The sequence below is a fragment of the Colletotrichum phormii genome (assembly GCF_030913505.1).
Source record: "Colletotrichum phormii strain CBS 102054 chromosome Unknown BDP81scaffold_9, whole genome shotgun sequence".
NCBI lineage: Eukaryota > Fungi > Ascomycota > Sordariomycetes > Glomerellales > Glomerellaceae > Colletotrichum > Colletotrichum phormii.
In genome coordinates this window covers 88,279-105,747 of record NW_026851451.1, presented here as the reverse complement: position 1 = coordinate 105,747, position 17,469 = coordinate 88,279, and the positions used below count along the sequence as shown (strand labels likewise).

General features: G+C 54.4%; 5 protein-coding genes across 5 annotated transcripts; 1 reads left to right on the top strand and 4 right to left on the bottom strand.

The window, feature by feature from the left end:
* Positions 1 to 2,936: 2,936 nt before the first annotated feature.
* On the bottom strand, positions 2,937 to 4,917 carry BDP81DRAFT_426373 (uncharacterized protein). Its single transcript, XM_060590288.1, has 2 exons — positions 3,839 to 4,917; positions 2,937 to 3,778 (listed from the first exon to the last, which is right to left on the bottom strand). Exon 2 carries the CDS (start codon positions 3,720 to 3,722, stop codon positions 3,090 to 3,092), a length of 633 nt encoding a protein of 210 aa, XP_060445586.1. The 5' UTR covers positions 3,723 to 3,778; positions 3,839 to 4,917; the 3' UTR covers positions 2,937 to 3,089.
* Positions 4,918 to 7,797: 2,880 nt separating this feature from the next.
* Positions 7,798 to 9,592, top strand: BDP81DRAFT_318135 (uncharacterized protein; the record flags this gene model as incomplete). Its single annotated transcript, XM_060584332.1, has 2 exons — positions 7,798 to 7,897; positions 7,968 to 9,592. 2 exons carry the CDS (start codon positions 7,798 to 7,800, stop codon positions 9,590 to 9,592), a joined length of 1,725 nt encoding a protein of 574 aa, XP_060445585.1.
* A 1,526-nt stretch (positions 9,593 to 11,118) lies between these two features.
* On the bottom strand, positions 11,119 to 11,579 carry BDP81DRAFT_426371 (uncharacterized protein). The gene has a single exon (XM_060590287.1). It carries the CDS (start codon positions 11,509 to 11,511, stop codon positions 11,209 to 11,211), a length of 303 nt encoding a protein of 100 aa, XP_060445584.1. The 5' UTR covers positions 11,512 to 11,579; the 3' UTR covers positions 11,119 to 11,208.
* Positions 11,580 to 13,123: 1,544 nt separating this feature from the next.
* On the bottom strand, positions 13,124 to 14,251 carry BDP81DRAFT_216699 (uncharacterized protein). Its single transcript, XM_060582727.1, has one exon. The coding sequence runs from the start codon at positions 14,051 to 14,053 to the stop codon at positions 13,382 to 13,384; it is 672 nt and encodes a 223-aa protein (XP_060445583.1). The 5' UTR covers positions 14,054 to 14,251; the 3' UTR covers positions 13,124 to 13,381.
* Positions 14,252 to 15,512: 1,261 nt separating this feature from the next.
* On the bottom strand, positions 15,513 to 16,104 carry BDP81DRAFT_393689 (uncharacterized protein; the record flags this gene model as incomplete). The annotated part of the gene is made up of 2 exons (XM_060587854.1): positions 15,513 to 15,821; positions 15,898 to 16,104. The coding sequence occupies 2 exons, from the start codon at positions 16,102 to 16,104 to the stop codon at positions 15,513 to 15,515; spliced, it is 516 nt and encodes a 171-aa protein (XP_060445582.1).
* Positions 16,105 to 17,469: the final 1,365 nt, after the last annotated feature.

Here is a 17,469-nt window from a genome sequence, read left to right as displayed (position 1 = left end):
ACCTCTTACAATAAAATGGGCGAGGGGGGGACTTTAGCCATGCCCGTGTGGTTACATTCAAACCACCCACACCCGACACCAAGGGTCCCAAAAGAAGTTGGTGTGCAGCCTCTGGTACCAATGCCATATGGCTCCTAGGTATCCGTACCAAGCCTGTTGCGCACGTGGGGGGTGGCCGCCCCGGAGCCGGAGGGCAGTTTGCACGTCTGCAACTTGGGAGGGAGAGAACTTTGTCAAACTGCGCGCGTGGGGGTCGGTCACCCATCCCTTTTCGGACGGAAGAGTCGCCGGCCCGCGAGCCGCCGCTGGGCTTTTCCATCTTGCACTTCAATTTTTGCGCATCTGACCGCCGCCTTCAGCCACGTCAAGTAGTGTAGACGATGGAATATATGCTTGCAATCTTCATCAAGCCCCAGGAAATATCTGAACGCAACAAGCAGGACAAGATGAAGTCTCAGGAGAAGCGGACTCTATCCGTATACATGCCAAACAAACGAACACGCAAACGCACCAAAGATTCCCAAGAAATAGATCGTGATGTTTGAACGCCGTCGAACCGCGCGATAGTCGACTCACATCACCTAATTATCCCAAGAAATTCGGTAAATGCATCCCGCGCATCCTAAGCACGATGGTTGCGCAATTCGAGCCAGCTTCACCTTGGCGAAAACTAATGGTACTTCGTACTTACACCGCGCCAAAGACGGAGCTCCCAAAGTCTTTGCGTTTTCGGACATCACCAGCTGACCCGGCCGCGGGCGGCCTAGGAAATTCCGCAATTCCTTCCTGGTGCTTCACTGTCAGAGAGTTCGGGGCCCAGCGCGCCGGAAGCGGCCCCGTCCGCCGCCGACCTACCGAGAACCTACGCTCCCTCCCCCCCCCCCCCCCCCCCCACATTGCTTTCCCGTTGTGGAAGCCCGATTGACAACCCCCTGCATCGCGTCTTGGATGGAAGAGGCACACACACCTATCCGTAGGTATTCCGTTCTCTGCCATTTTTTCGAGTGTAAACACCACCAACAGTCCCCCCTTACGTACTTGTATCCGCAGGCTGGCGATGATATTATCAGTCACTGTTACGGAGTACTTACCACCCATCTCTACCAGAGCTGAGGGCCGAGGCGCCGTAGGGATCACTAGGCACAAACTCTATGCTCCAGATCTCTCGGCCGATGCGACGTATCATTTCGCTGTAGCCGACAAGGCGTGCGCAAACAGTGACCAGCAGAGAGAGAGAGAGAGAGAGAGAGAGAGAGAGAGAGAGAGAGAGCAAAATAATAATAATAATCAGATATGTGAGGTCAAAAGTCAAGTGAACCGGGGACCCGGCCCTTTTCGTCTCATCATGGGTGTCGTCGTCCAGTCCCCTGGGAACCTTTGAGAGAGAAGAGAGAGTCAGAGGGGACCATGTCGTAATTGTCGTTGTTGGAGATGGCTGTTGGACCCGTTTGCTCGAGAAACCATGCAGTTCCCCCCCCCCCCCCCCCTCTCCAATCTCCAATCTCCAACTCCCACACCTCTTCACCTTCACAGGCTTCTCCCCACCTTGGCGGACCTGGGTTTGTGTGCGGCGAAGCGAAGAAGTACCGCGAGCCAGGCCGAGGTGAGGAGGCGTACCATTTTTTCTCCTCTCTGTTGCGCCCAACCAACCACAAGAGCAGTGGAGCATGAGTGGAGGAGAGGTCTGCGCTGTCCCCGGTTCTTGGGATTTTTGTGTGATTTATCGCCTTCCCAATCCCTCTACCGGTGGCCAGGTGTAGCAAAGTCAATTTGATTGGGATGCATCAGTTGGTCTTCCAGAACCGGGCCGCTTCCCCCCTCTCCACCCCGGCCGAGGTCAACTTCAGGTGAATGCCCCGTCCTCGTGTGAATGATGGCATGGGCCATGGGATATCGGTCTTCACCCATCACCGTTGGCCTGTCGCACACTCGCAACGCCATGGCTTGTAATCGTAGCCGAGGGGGGAAAACCAACAGTCAGTTTAACGACACTCCTGACAATCCCACGATACCGACAATCCGGGTTGTTGGAACCAAGCCCGTCTCATCTTTTTGGCCATGTCTATTTCGTACACTATTCGTATGCCCCCGGCTCGAGGCGCAACTTGGGAGTCGGGACCGACAATTGTTTGTCGCGCCATCGGTCGATTGAATGCTCACCGGGTACCCAGTTCGAGTATGGCTTGGGCCGTGGTCTTCATCTTAGAACCCATGCACACCGGCATCCGGGAGTTTGGGAAGGATCGAGTTGATTCTTCCTCGAAAAAGCTCAAACGGCGCCGTTGGCTTCGTGTCGCATATCATCATATTCGCAAGCGATATCCGCATCTCTGCAGGGCCAGGACAACGCTTTTTTTTTTTTTTTTTTCCTTCTCCTGCCTCGTATGATCGTCACCATGTTCGCGTCTTCTCACGATCATGTTACTCGCGGGCTCCGTCTTGTCTCCCTGTCCGTTGTCGGGGGAAGTTGGAGCAGGATGATAGGGCCTGTCCATTTCCCGTTAGCTCCACACGACGTATGATTACCACATTACCGCGCCCTCGGGACTGTTAGATGGTCGCGGAAGCGATATCGTGGTCCCCCGGAGACCGTTTTCTGCGAAGCGAACACCAAGCTGACGGCGCTCACGACAAGTGCCCCTGGTAGATATTCTTTTACTCTGCCATTGTCAATTTGGGCTTGACGAGGGCGGAGCTCCCCATCGACGATGGCGCCGAAACCCCCGTATCAAAGTGCCGTGTACGTCGGGCTTCAACCTTCAAGGATACAGCAAGATAGGCAAGCCAATATCCTCCAGTCACCTTGGCTCAAGGGTGACAGATGACCACGGAGAGTAGGGGTACTGGCCGCTCCGCCAACCGTGACGGACGGACGGGTGCTCCCACCGAACTAGCATCCCGCGCTGACGGTCGCCGTGATGCCAGGCGTGGCGCGGCTTCAGGGTGAGGGAAAAGAGGAAAAGAGTGACAGTGGTGGCTGCAGCCCCCCCCCGGCTGCAGTGTTTGCCTCACGGTAACGAGGCGTGGGGTTGTCGGCGTTGGCTTAACTTGGGCTTCCAGAGGCAACCCGTCACTTGACCAAACTGTTGTCAAGCAAGGTCCCAATCGAACGACAAACGTTGCTTTTGCGTTGAGTTGAGAATGTGAGTTGCCAAACTAGCGGCGGTCACTGCGCGATGAGTAAAGCACATGGACCATGACCATGACCAAAGCCTGAAAGCCTGAAAGCCCGAAACTCTGAATTGTAGGGCTTTGTTGGTGGTCCAGTGGGAGAAAAACGATCTGAGGTGAGATGAACGCCAATCTCCAGCAACTGCATTGGAGGAAATGTGACGTTTCAAGGGTCCAATTGCAGCCTCCCCAAAGTTCCCCCAAGGTGCTGTGACGAGGCACTTTTTGGGGCCTGGTGACCATTTGCCCCATGCCGGGGCTTGAGAGTTTGGGAACGAATGTCTCGCCTGGTTCAGGAACCAAAGAAGCCTCGAAGGTTCAACGAAGGTCTGGCACGCTGTTTTGTCGTCACTGATGAGTCTCAACCATGCCTTCTGACACCGACTGCATACGTCTTGACCTTCTTCTTTTGACCTCTGAGTTGGCACAAGTGTCTCTCGTGAGCAAGAAGAACAACTCATTCCGGGGCGCGGGAGAGCCCACAAAGCGCCCATTTGCCTGTTGCTCTCCCCGACCCCCTGGTCAGCCAGTTGATGAACACTGGATCCCATGACATTCTGGCAACCAACCGCGGGGTAAGTAATGAGGCGATGAGCAAGCAAGGCGGGTGAGTTCATCATCGATGCCAGGTTCCAAGTTGCTGCTTGGCTGATGTGCATGTCTGTAGATAGGATGCCTCCTTGCGATCAACATTGACAGTGACCGTTGTTATTGCCGTCCCTTGTCATTACTGACGCCTCACGAGGGCTGAGCTTCGTGGGCGGGCGGCAGACAGGCGACAAGCGGCAGGATTTGTTGATGACCTAAACGATGGACATCATCACGGGGTCGATTTGGGGCGAGCGCAGACGCGCTGCCGCAACCAGTCAAGCAGCAAAGTCGCAAGCCGGCGAGGGGGTCAGAGCATGTCACATCGCCGTGTCAGCGCTGAAGGACGGTACGTCGCCGATTCGTTCGCAACCAAATTTGGCGACGACGAATTGACCTTGTCACCGTCGCGGGTCCGGGCCCAAGCAAACTGCTTGGTGCCAACTCACTATAGAGAAGTCGACACTATCGAGGGCTATGCAGCCGCCATGAGAGATAGTCCCGTGGACACAGACGGGCACTGCGAGTTGCCGAAGGATGTCTCCCTTCAATCTTGCGCCTATACTTGTCTTTCCGTGAAGCAAGCCGGATTTCGTCCCGAAAGGTGTCGCAGCAGTGGTATCCGTAGGTTTGGAGATGCTCAAAGTGGAAGAGGAACTGCGACAAGTCGCTCTCCGTGGTGACAATGCCATGGCAATCCAATTAACGGAGCACTGTATTTGCAGCGACACCTGCGACTCGTGATCCGGACTTCAGGGACGGCAACGAATGCTGGGGAAATTGAACGTTCGGAATCCAGGCATCTGTTTGGCCCCAGTTGGTGGACGTCAAGAGTCAAAAGGGGGTTTCCGGGGAAGCGATTGGCGGTCGTCCCGACGGAAAGGATGGGCAAGCCGCGAAGTATCCTTAACGATTGAGAAAGCGTCGGTTTGGGTTGGTCCGAAGTCACGGGCACAGTAGAACCAGGCGAACTAGTCGAGAGTCGAGCGTTTCTGGTGGTCTCCTTGTGCGTTGTCCCCCCTCCGTTCTCAGGGACTCTGGAGTCAGGCACCCTTTGCCTCTGGCAGGACAAGTCTTTTTCCTCCCCCCAGGTTCGGAGAAGAGCAACGAGGCCGCAGGGCAGGTGAGCAGCTGGACAGGGACCGACAGGGACAGGGCGTTGATGGACGTTGCCTTCACGGTTCGGAGCTGGACGGCGATCCGTTTCGGCGGGAAGAGGCACGGCGGCTCGTGACCAGTGACCAGACGGAAATCGCTGTAAATGGCAGCGAGCTGTCGAGGCTGCATTCGTTCTAGGCCGTCGCGGTCTGTGAGGATGCCAGAAGGGGAACAGTGCCGGCAGGACGGTAGATCCAGGAGGTGCGCCAGTCCTCTTTAGGTAGCAGATCACTGGCTTATCCCCTTTGGGCAGTGTACGGGCAATTCGGTCAGGTACCGAATGACGGTTGACGGAAAAAACGCGACGGAGGACCGGACGGAGGTGAGGTGTGGAGAAGAGCCTGAGCCTGTGGAGGAGTCTTTGGAGGTCGAGACGAGGCCGATGGAGACTTTTGAATGGAAAACGTGGAGATGAGGCGCGGCGCATATTCGGCCAGACGACTTAGCCACTGAGGATTGGTGACAGAAACCCCGTATTCCGCACAGCAAGGTCTCCGTTCTTTTTCGACGTACGTACGAAGATTCCGTGCCCCCAAGATCCAGAACCGTGACGGAGACCCGGTATGGAGAATGAATTGGCATGTCGATACGGAGTAGTCTGGTCTGGAATGGCCGAGGTGCTGACGGTGATAGGACGACGGACGGACGGGAAGAAATGCGGCAATCCAACGGACCTGGCGATGGCGACGCCGCGACGACGCGACGAAGACGGCCAAAAGCCTCCCGTCACATGACCCAAACGGTCCCGTGGGCAAGGGCGTCCGTGGAGCTGAACGTGGAGAGGAAGTGGATTCAACGGACTGAGCTGGGCCTGGGCCGAATGGATGAACAAGCTGACGCCAGGCCCCAGGTCCCCAATTGAAAGTTTTCGTTCCTGGAGGGAAAAGTTGGAAGACGTGGAGGACGGAACGGAGGGGGGAGAGCGGACAGCTGACCGTCGACGTTTTGCCGCCTCAACGGAGACTGGAGTACTGCCTAATATGGATTGGCTTTGAGTCAGAGACACCATTCCAAAAGGGGAAGTATCTTGGGTCACCCGTGCTCCCAAAATTGCGCGTTGGGTTGCCGCATGGGGTTCAGCGCCATTGCCCTATGATGCCCCTTTAGGCTTGGTTCACGGCGAGAATAAGGGAGCTGCTGTCTCTCTAGGTACATCAGAGAGGACGGAGTACCTACAGACAGATACGTATCCTAGGAACCTCAGGAAAGGACGCTCAAGAGTCAAGACAGCTCACGTTCCTGGCCCCCCACCCCACCCCCTCCCTCTCGAACTCCGGGGGAGCCACCACGCCTTCCCCCGTCCAGGCAGTGTACCGAAATTCCCCGAACGACAAGTTTCTGGACCTCGTCGACCCCCTTCCCTTTGGGCCTTGGGCTGCCCTTTGTACGTATCCCTGTGTCGTTGACCGTCCCAGAAGGTCTCTTTGCGCACCCGTGACTGTCTTGCTGCTGGCTGCTGCTGGTACTGCTGTTCCGCGCTCTTTCTGCGTTCTGTGGTCTCGTGGAGTCTTGCGTCTATACATTCGGCTACGTACCGAGATACCGCCGCAAAGGGACGTTCGGAACCCCTGACACCCTGACATTGCTTGGGATGGAACACACTGACAAGACTGACTGACTTGAGTCTTTCTTTCTGCTCTAGACCTGATTCTGAATCACCCACTCACTGGGGAAAAGGCCCAGCGTCACAAGCAGAAGACCAGAAGATCCTATCCATACCTTGGGAGGACAGACGGAGACTGATGGGCGTGATAGCCATTGACCTGCGCAGCAAGGTCAGTAAAGGGCCTGAGTATCCTTCGAATGCTATATCCGCACGAATACCTACCTGGTAACTGAGAACTGGCTCCCTGGGATGGTCATGCCCCTCTGGAAAAGAGAAAAGCCACCGACCGGCGGTACTTTGTGCCCTGTACCCGAGTACCTCCACTTTGCTTCAACATTTCCGTCGTCACAACCCAAGGCCTCAGGTCCCAAGGTCTCTCTCTCTATTTTGCAGTACGTACCTCTCCACACCCAATTCTCACTCACACCCCCACACCTAAGCACCCACACCCACTTCTTCCTCCTCTCCTTCTTCCTTTTTTCCCTCTTACCAGGTGGTGGTGCCCCATGCCGGGGCCCCCTGCTCGCTCCTCCCTCCCCTCTTGTCTTGTCCCATGCTGAGGGAGGCGCGAGGAAATACAATATACCTTACTCACCGCGACTCACCCCCATGCCAACATATCCCACGCCCCCCCGTCCTCTACACCCTTCCACACACCCCTGGTCCGGCCCCCCCCCCCAATCCCCATCTCTTCCCATTGCCCATCACACATTACATCTACCTATACTTACTTACATGCATCCCACTCCGCTGCCATCTAATCCACATCTTTCAACTCTCTCTAGCCAAGCCCGAGGTGACGATAATTATTAACGTCCGTCTTCCCCCAGACTTTCCACCCTGCTCTTCTCCTTTTACTTCATTGCTCCACCAGAAGCACATCTCGACCCTCGACTCGACATCTCTCCGCACATCCAGAGCCAGCATTCTCCGGATTCCCCTCCCGTACACGCCATCATATTAAAGCATTCCTGTCTTCGCCCTTCCGCACCTCGACGCCTGCATCAGCACTTCAGCGACATCATTTCTCGACGTACATAGTGCCCATCATTCTACTGTCGACATCTTCGACCGCCACCCGCAAAACCACGAGCCGCGACCTAATTGCCGATCTCGACAACATCGATCCCGCTTCGCTCCAGGTGCCGAATCTGCCCTACTCAAACCAATCCAACACACCCTCAACACTGGGTGTTGCTTCAATCTCAAAAACCACCATATACCCGGAACCGACTACCGCCAGCTGCTCAATTCGAGCAGACTACCTCGGCGCAATGCCTTACCCTCTCGATACGCACGTCCTGACTGTGGACACCAATGTCATCAACAAGGTCGACACCTCAAATCCTCAGAACCTCTACAGCATGTGGACTGGTAAGCACCTCAAACCTTACTGCTCCTACCAAGGAGCTCGCGCATCTCGCGTCTACTAACACGGCTCCAGTCTTTGCCAAGTGCGCAGAGTCTGTTGAACAGGGCCGCAGGTTAGAGAACCTCAGCTGGCGATTGTGGAACCGTGAAACGTTCTGCTGCACCGAGGAGGAACAAGCCTCCATTACCGCCACCAGCTTGCCCAGAGAGATCCCCCAAACGAGCAGAATACAAGATATTCCTCAACTATCCGGCAGTGTCGACTCAGAAAACGACGACGAGGCGGTCGACTTCACCTCACTGTCCGCACCCCTCGAGATCCGCCCTAGAATCCAAAGACAGGACTCCTGCGCCAGCAACCGCAGCCGTGGCAAAGAACGCCACATCACTTCCGGCGACTTTGAGAAGATGGTCGTCTCCATTATCAAGGAGAACGAGCCCTTGTCCGCACCTCTCCCGCAAATGGCCTCCCCTTACATGCCTCCTATGAAGGAGACTCCCGACTTGGCACCTGCCTCCCCCGTCTACGAGCACTCCGGATCTACCACAACCGAGTCGCCTTGCAAGTCATCGGAAGAAGAGCACTCCCAAGAGCCGACCTCACCCGAAATTACTTCGCGCACCACCGTCGTCCGTGGTTTCTCTCCATCCCAGATCCCCAGAGCCATTCCTGCCTCTCCCAAGGTTATCTCTCCCGCCGCCATTCCCGAGCCGAAGTCGTCGCCCGCCGCCAAGCCCATCCTGTCAAAGAAGCAGCCCATGTTCTCCATTGGCGAGTCCTGCTCCTCAAGTGAGCAAGGCCACAGCATCGAGAACCTGAGACCTATTCCCGCTCCTGTCCAGAAGCGCAAGATGTTCCAGGTCGGCGGCTCCTCTGAGGAAGACAGCTCCCTCAAGAGTGCCCTCGCCTCCCAGCCCGGCTCCCTGCTCAGCGGTCAGAAGAAGACGACTTCCTTCGCCGACCACGTCTCCACCCGTATGATTAACGACGACAACTCTGCCATTGCCGACGATTCGGAGACCGACTACGTCGATGAGAGCGCCATCGATGACGACGACGATTCCTCCGACTGGGAAGACTCCATCGAGGACAGCAACAAGTCCAGCATTGATGAGAAGACCTTCTTCCAGCGTGTCGACTCCAAGGTCAACTTGACTTCGCGCCGTTCCTTGATCACACTCATGGTGACAGAGCAGAACGACCGTTCTACTAAGCTTAGCAACATTGCTTCCCAGTCTACCTCGGCACTTCCCTGGTCGCGCACCAGCCACCCGGCTCCTCCCACCTTGGCCGTCTCCCCCAACGACTCCGATGATGCCCCTCTCATGATGAAGCGCGGCAATCGCTCTTCTCCTTTGAAGCCCATCAACGAGGTGCCTCGGTCGGCTGCCCAGCCTATTCATGCCACGGCCAGCCACAGCCACCTCCAGGCTGCTCTGTCTCCCCGAACTACCCGTCGCAACATGCTTGCGACTGAGTTGACCGAGTCTCTTCGCCGCAACCTTCTCTGGGAGCGCCAGCAGAAGTCGTCTACCGCCAATGCCGTCCTCAAGAGACGTCACACCTCCCACGACGTCGCCAACCTGAAGCAGTACCCCGAGAAAGTCTGCCTCAAGAATGGAGACGCTCCTGTCAACCCCCAGTACTTCTCCAAGGACACGGACAACTTTGGAGGCTACCACTCCAAGGGATGGTAAACCATCTACACATTGCCATATATAACACCACATTACCGCACTACACACATACACCACACACTTGTCACGATATCCGACGAGCGTGTGGCCTTTGAGCCCGCTCGAGCACAGCTGTTTCTAGTTGCTTTTACACTGCATTGCGCGCGGCGGCATCGCATCGGCTCTGCCATTCATCATATTACCCTAATCATGGGCGCGCATAGTTGGGACTAGTCAATCCCATGATACGACACGGGTGCATTCATTGGGCCTCGGGGTGGGCCCTCTGGACCTGATTTTAATTTTCACACATTTGCACGGCGTCTCTTCATCATACGATACCATGGTCTGTTTTGTTTTCGCAACATACCACCTTCATGTTTTATCAATGGGCCTGGGTCTCTGCATTTACATGGTTGTTTGAAAGTTTTGTACGGAAGTTGAGAGGTGGATTGTACTCTATGGACAGGACCAACAGGAGGGGAAAACACATCTACAGAAGGCATTGCCCGAAGGCGACTTCAACAGCAGGACCTGACACTGACTGGGGCATGCTGATGACCAGGCACGGGAGAGAGAAGAAAAACTGGGGTGGTGGAAGACCAAAAGTGGAGATATCCCACGAGAACGGCCGAAAGGGCAGGACGGGGGTTGAAAAAGCTGGTTTGAAAAACAAAAAGCGCACGAGAAGGTCGGCGCAGATGGACCACAAAAGCAAGATCATTGCGACGAACCAAAAAAAAAAATACCAAAATCGTCAAAAGAGTTTAGCATAAACATGAATAAAAGTTGGCCATTCAATCAAACATTCGTCTTATCAAAGTGACACTTGCAATCCTTTCTTTCTTCATTCAATGTGCCTTGTGACGCCCACTGCAGGCCGTGGCCTTGAATGGACTGGCACGACCGGGAGGACCAAAGACTGAGTCAAACCTCTGGGCGCAGATGACTTGCTGCTGCTGACTGATGATGGGTGGAAGCGCAGACGAACGAGCCCATGCGCCCACCGCTGGCCGATACGCTAGAGCTGCGGTCCATCACGAGCCCGGGGGCCGGAAGCAGAACCCGTTTGTCGGTGTTTTGCAGACTCGCGCTCTCTCTCTCTCTCTCTCTCTCTATCAGTCTACCTAGGTATCTGTTTAGGTACTCTGTAGAAATGGTAGACAGACCGCATGGGCTCGGCCATTGCTGACATGGGGGATTCCCAAGGCGACGGCGGGATACGCTAGGGCTGCGCCAGGGGGGGATGAGGGAGGGGAGGGGAGAGGAAGAGGGAGAGTCAAGTCGCATTGAGGATGGGCTGGATTTCTGGAGAGCGCGTGTGTACGGAGTATGGTACAGAGTCTTGTTGCTTTGGCATTTTTGCGACTGCGGACGCTTTCGTGGACATGTGAAAGTGGCCGGTATCGTTATTGCTGGTTTCGATACCGGTATCCAGTACGGATGAGGTACCGGGTTACATTGTCTCTGTGTTTTGTTTTTTGTTTTTTGTTTTTTTTGCAATGGGAGGGAGTGGTTTTTACTGCCACACCCGCGCGGGCTAAACATTGTGCGCAATTTGGGTAAGATTGATTCACTCTTACTATCTGGACATTTGAGGGATGGGGATAGGTATTTGGCCTGTGATTGAGGTTCATCTACAGCGACACACACACACACACACATATGGGAGGAAGGCAGTGGAACACAGGTTCTACCGTGCTAGAGTACCGTACCGCGCCCGCGTGTTGCCGAGGGATGGCTTTTCTGCTTTTCCTGGGAGTTTTGTTCATCTGTTGTTTGTTTGGATCTTGTTTTCGATCATGTGTGGTTTGTTGCTGTGGTAGATTATGATGGGAGGAAGCGGGGGAGTACCTACCTGCACAGTAGTGAGGAAGAGGAGGAGGGGGGTTGATAAAGTTTGAGGCTGTCAGGTGAGGAGTCGATCTTGGCTTTTGCATAGGTATTCCCAGAGGTACGGACGGGCAGAGGACACATACACCCACATCGGCAGTCCACTACGGGATACAGAATTCTCGAGGAAGGGGGGGGGAAATAAACATTTGGGACAAACGTACCTAGATGCGTAAACGCCTGGTCTAACCTACGCTGCGCTGGTGCCCGGATCGCAAGGCCTTGTCGAGGGGCATTGGCGTTGTGGGATACCGACCTTTGGTGTTAAACGGCAACACATAATCATCGGATGGATCTCCCTTTAGTATTTGCGATCCGGGGAAACGATTGCGACATTTGACGTCTGTTTTTCCTTTGGTGAGGTGTACCATTTAATCCGGGGAAAATAGGCTGCGATACTTCTTCGTCTGCCACTCTGCCGTTTTCCGCACGAATACCTAACTATCTTATTGTTCTACGTCTCTCCTACCAGTACCATCAACGCAGTTCCTTGATACCCCGAGGCAGAGAAAGAGATTTGGGGACTGGCGCGTGGCTTGCTCACCCGGCATTCCGCGGAATTCGAGGAGGGGCAGCACGCCACACGCCGCACAAGGGGGTGTTAGCTAGGCGCTAGATCTGCTGACAGGCTTTATTTATCGTCTTTTCTCAGTCGTAGGGAGGCTTCATGGCTTGACTCCAGGTGCCCGGACGCCGCTGTGCGGTTTTTTTTTTTTTTTTGTCTTCGTTCGTCTCGTTTTCTTTTTTACCTGCCTACGGCACATTGCCGGTTTGGATGCGATTTCATTTGCTTACATTGTTCGCAGTCCTGTCTGCCCTGTCTGCCCCGCCGGACCTTGTCGGGGCACATTGCCTTTTATGTCTTTGGCTAAAGATATCGTGGCGTTGTCCTTTGCGAGAGTGAGGGGGTAGGCGGCGGCCGCAGGATGGCCGTTTGTTCCCTTTCTTTTCCTGGTAATTCACCTGGTATGACATTGCAGGGAAAGGATAAGATGACAAGTGATTGCGATTTGATCATCTAGGGGGGGGGGGGGGGGGGGGGGAGAGAGAGAGATTCGTGTCACGAGAAATGTGTTTCCGATGTTTGTTGGGATTTGAGAGATGTGTAGGTGTTCCGTGAGAGGCATACAAACGACGTGTAGGGTATTCTCTGACCAAATGGAACGGACAGACATGGAAAGCTCCACGCCCAGACCACTGCATATCTCCATCGTCCCAGCGGGGGGGGGGAAAGCGTCAGAGATGCTGCGTCGTTGATGTCAAACACCCGGAGGGATTGGGCGTATCCTTTCTCTTGACATGTGCAAAAGCCTGTGCTGAAGCTATCTAGAGGAAGCAAAGCGTTGCTTACAGTCCACCTCACATAATCACGTACCCAATCGAGGGCAACGACAAGAATCATTGTCAATTAACTTGCTGGCTGCTGATACGATACCTGACTATCGACATCGCGCACTCCGAACTTTCTAGATACGAGTTTTACCATCATTCCATTGAGTCGATTTTCAATAGCGTAGAAGAAAACGCCAATTGGAAGCTACTAGCGGTTTCAATACCACTCTGCTGGCACCTCACGCGCATTGGCGTGCGTTTGCCCATTTGGTCGGTCTCGACACTACTGCAGTTACGTCGCAGTGTTTTCGCGATCAAATTCGCTGGAATTATCATCGGTCGGCGGCGCGCTCTCTCGAAGTCTCGAACTTGTAGAAGTGGGTTTCTTTTGCGAGTTCTCGAACGCGTTATATTCAGAGATACCACGCGAGCGTGATGCGCTGCGCTGCGCCGCGCCTGGTCGTAGTAGGCGATTTGCTGTAGAAACCCTCCTCCCGCCACGTCTATAGGTTCTGCCCCGGTCCTAGTACAAGGCCTAGTGAACGAAAGCCAGCATTAAGGTGGGAAAAGGCCTTCAACTTTTCCTCAGATCGGAGTTGGAAACCCCCCAACTTTCTCAATGTGGAGTTGAAGATTTGCACTTTTTTCTCCGATTCTTTTCTTGAACGGGTTGTGGTTCTGTTCCGGGTTTTTTTTTTTGGTTTTTTCTCCTTTTTTATACAAAGAAAGGAGAAGACCAACGGGGAGAATCTTGGTATTTACTGGAGAAAAGGAGGCCGGACTCCTGGAGGGGTTATGGTAAGGTGTGCGTGTAAGTAAGTATCCCCCGAGTCCAGTAGCAGCAGCGCTGAACTCGGCGTCTTTGTGGAGAAAAAGACGAGAGCGCGTTTCGTTGAGACGAGACTGCACAAAGTGGGAGACGGGTTCGGCGGGTGTGTTGCGCACACCGCCCGCCGCGACGTAACGAGTTGCAATGAGGCTCTGGGCTCTGGGCTCTGGGCTCGCTGGTTCGCTGGTTCGCTGGTTCACTGGTTCACGTCCCATCCATCCCTTCTCGCTGCAGGCTTGCCTGCCTGAGAAATTTGGGGGAAAAAAAGAAAAAAAAAAGGGCATTGAACGGGGTCGGCGATGGGTGTGGATTGCGTGGGTGCAACTTAGCCACCGTGGGAGGTTCTGGTTTCCCAATCCGATTGTTAAGACGGCTCCAAGAAACTCCACATTCTCCTCTTCCACTCGGTTTTCAGAATAGCCTAGCATGTCAGGTTCTTCGTTGAAGACTTATTCGTGGTGGTTGGGATTCTGGACCCGGGATCTAGACTGTCCGAGATGAGTATCAAGCGTTCGAGGGAAGCAAAAAGTAGGCCCGAGGTAGTTTCGAGATTTGGGACAATACAGCCAGGGCCAAAAAAGCATGCCAGATGTGACTGTCCCGGGTGCGATTCTTGATGCCGTTGCCGTTGGCCGTTGGCCGTGTAAGTAGCCTGCCCAGTTGCCGATAATAGGAACCGGAAAGATACGACGAGTTTTCTATTCCTCCTTGGCATAGCTGCGACTCCGGATGTGAACTCTATACGACAACCATCTTCAAGCAGGATAATATCAATCCGATAATGCCAAGCCTCTTCTTCCGATGTCGAAAATCGGATACCCGCTTCAGATCTGGCACGTCAAAAGAAGAGACTGCCGACTGCCGATGGATGCATGTGGGCTAAGTACTAGGTAAGTTATCGTTGGGTGTTGTTGAGGCTTTTGGAACAATGCAATCGAATGGTTGGTGAGACAAGAGTGCGGAATCTCGTCCGCATCGGAACCACCTCCGGAACACTGGTCATTTGGGCCAGCCCATTGGATCAGCCTGGATTACTAACGCTGGTGCGCGTTGCGGAGACACGGCCGTAGCGGGGACGCAGGATTGGCAGTCAAAGGGGTGGGAGAAAAAGAAACGATGCCTTGTTTCATGGGAATTCAAGCGTCATCTTTTTTTCTTTCTCTTTCATACAACGTATATCCACAACTTCCGTGGAGGGGTGACGAAAATATCTCGGTTCCTACTCGGTGATGGAGGGGGTGATGGTAAGGGATGGGACGGGTTGATGGCTCTTGGCCATTTGCCTAACACTACCTTGCGGCTCATACTACGCATACGCAGTACATGTACCGGCAAAGTAACGAATGCAAGCTTGCTATTCGCACTTAATACCATAGCGAAGTTTCGATGCACTCTCAATTGGGTCAGCTGCAGCATGCAGCGAAATCTCCAACTTGCCCAGCTTGCCAGCTTCAAAAGCAAAAGTCTGGACTATGGATGCAACTCCATAATAAGGCCGCGGGTGGGATCGGGGGTCTCCCCGGTGCCATCTTGGTTTTTTTTTTTTTTTTTTTTTTTTGGTGACTATTCACATGTTGCCCTTTTTTTTTCCCCTCTGAATATTTTATTCGAATATTTAATTCTTCTTCCTTCTTTCTTGTTCCCGTGAACCATCTCCACATCGAAGAAGAGGGGCCAGCTTACAAAGGGCTTCAAGGTTATGGGATCATTGGGACGAGGTGTAATTGGACACACTGATTGGTTCAATAGGGTCCTCACCCCCGGATCCGGGGGCCAGGAGCACGTGGTGGGACCTGGGGGGGGACCGTGCGTATGGCTTTTTGCGCGCGGCTCTTGGGTCCCGTCACTTTGTGTACGTAAGCAGGCAAAAGCTGCCGGGGCTCCACCTCAGGCTGTGGTGGCTTTGCGGGGCCACGGCGTCGCCGTCCGGCCGAGGTTTTTGGAGACGGGCAGAACGTGAGCTAAGCCCCAACTTTCGGGGTGGGGTGGAAGAGGCACGTGAGTAGGCGTGGCTTTGCACTTGGGGCTGACGAGTCCCTCCAAATTGGCCCAGACAGGGACGTCCCGTTCAGTGCTGCGCGGGGAAACGTCCGCGCCGCGGTTCGGGCGAGGCGTAACTCGGACGGGGCGGGATCTTGGATGCCTATGCGGCGATGAAGAAACGGGCGGTACGTCCGGCTGCCTCTTCTCGGTGGCCTGGATAGTTGCGCAGGTGATCCTATGACGATGGCAAAAGAGACGCTTGAAATGGTGGCCGAGTTTTGCCTCTTACCTCGTGCCTCATGCCTCGGGGCGTATAGCTGGAAGCAGCCCTGGCTGTAGGGTGAATCAATCGTCGGGATATGCCCGAGAGAGATTGAGTGAAGGCGCGTGGCGGGATATGCGGAATGCCTTGTAGGCTGTCGGCTGTAGCTGAACGGACGGGGTCACGGTGTACCGGATCGTGGCCTCCCTTCCTTCGGGGATGCGGAACCGTCATGGGACGGTCACAGATCCTGCAGGGACTTTGAGACTTGAGTACTCTGCATCCGCACGTAGCCGCGGGGGGCCCACGATGCCTCTTGAGTCTACCTACCTGGGGGGGGGGGGGGGGGGGGGGGACTTACACTTACACCCCATCCCCCGTTTACCCCTCCAAGACCATGTTGGCGCGGCGGGGAGAGGGCGATGATGGTGAGGGGCAGAGGAAGCAATCGCTTTTGCTTCCTTTTGGGCCACCGGCCAGGTCAATGCTTGTCCCCCTCCCAGGTCCTGTGCGTATGACTGTTTCCCCTGGAGCCATTGTTGATGCCCAAGCTTCAGTCTTCACGTTCACCCCCTCCCTGGGAAAACGAGGCATTTTGGTTTGGTTCAATTCTCGAGATGGAGAATATAAAGCAAATTTAGTGTTGGAAAAGCCCTGAACCCCCCTCACTTTCCGAATAACCCCACCAAAGAGAAGCAATTCCAGAAGAACACGTCAGATTACTAACTACAAGGGCGCACGATGACTCTTCACCTCGAGACTTGATCAAGGGCCAGAAAGCTAAAGGACCTACTGCATAGTATACGCGCAGAGGGACCACCCCGCATCGTTATACTGCACGTAATAAGTATTTTCTTTCTTGGGCGGGTTCTGCCTCTATGGCGGGGGTTGCATTTGGCTAGGCCACGAGACGCTTTTTTTCTTCAATAGCCGAGGAGCAAGGTCGGTTTACCACCTCTCAAGGTAGACGGTAGAAATTTCTTCACCGCCCTGCCGACGATGAGGATGTCGTTGGCGGTTGATGCTGTTTCTAAAATCTTTAGCTTCAGCTGCCGCGCAGGGGCGGGGAAAGGATAGAAAGGGTGTGTAACCGCTTCTTTTCTTTGCGCATTGCCCGCGTGGAGCTGCAAATTCTGTTGACTGGTCATCTCTTGCCCTCTCTCTCTCTCTCTCTCTGTCTCTGATCATTAGCGGCGGGAGAAAGGAGGGAGGTGGTGAGTTGTCCAACATCGGTGGTTGGCCTGCCTTAGTTCGAGTTTGAGACGTAGGCGAGAAGTCGCAATTGCAACAGTAGGGTCGAGGTTCTGCGTGGTGGTTGTTCAAATTTCACATCGCGTGATCCCCTTTCTACCGTTTTGAAACCGAGAACGAATTGGTGACATGAATTGGTTTGCAATTAAACATTTCTCTCAATATCCCAATACGCTTAGTAGAACGCAACATGCAAGGAGGCATCAGGTTTGAGCGAGTGGTATTGAAAGTTAAGGACCAGTTGTTTAGTTGGTGATGAGTAGCCAGAACTCAATTGGTGGCTGACGACTGCCACACACTCGTTCAAGCAGCCACAGCACCCACGCAAAAGCCGCTGCCGGCTCCGGG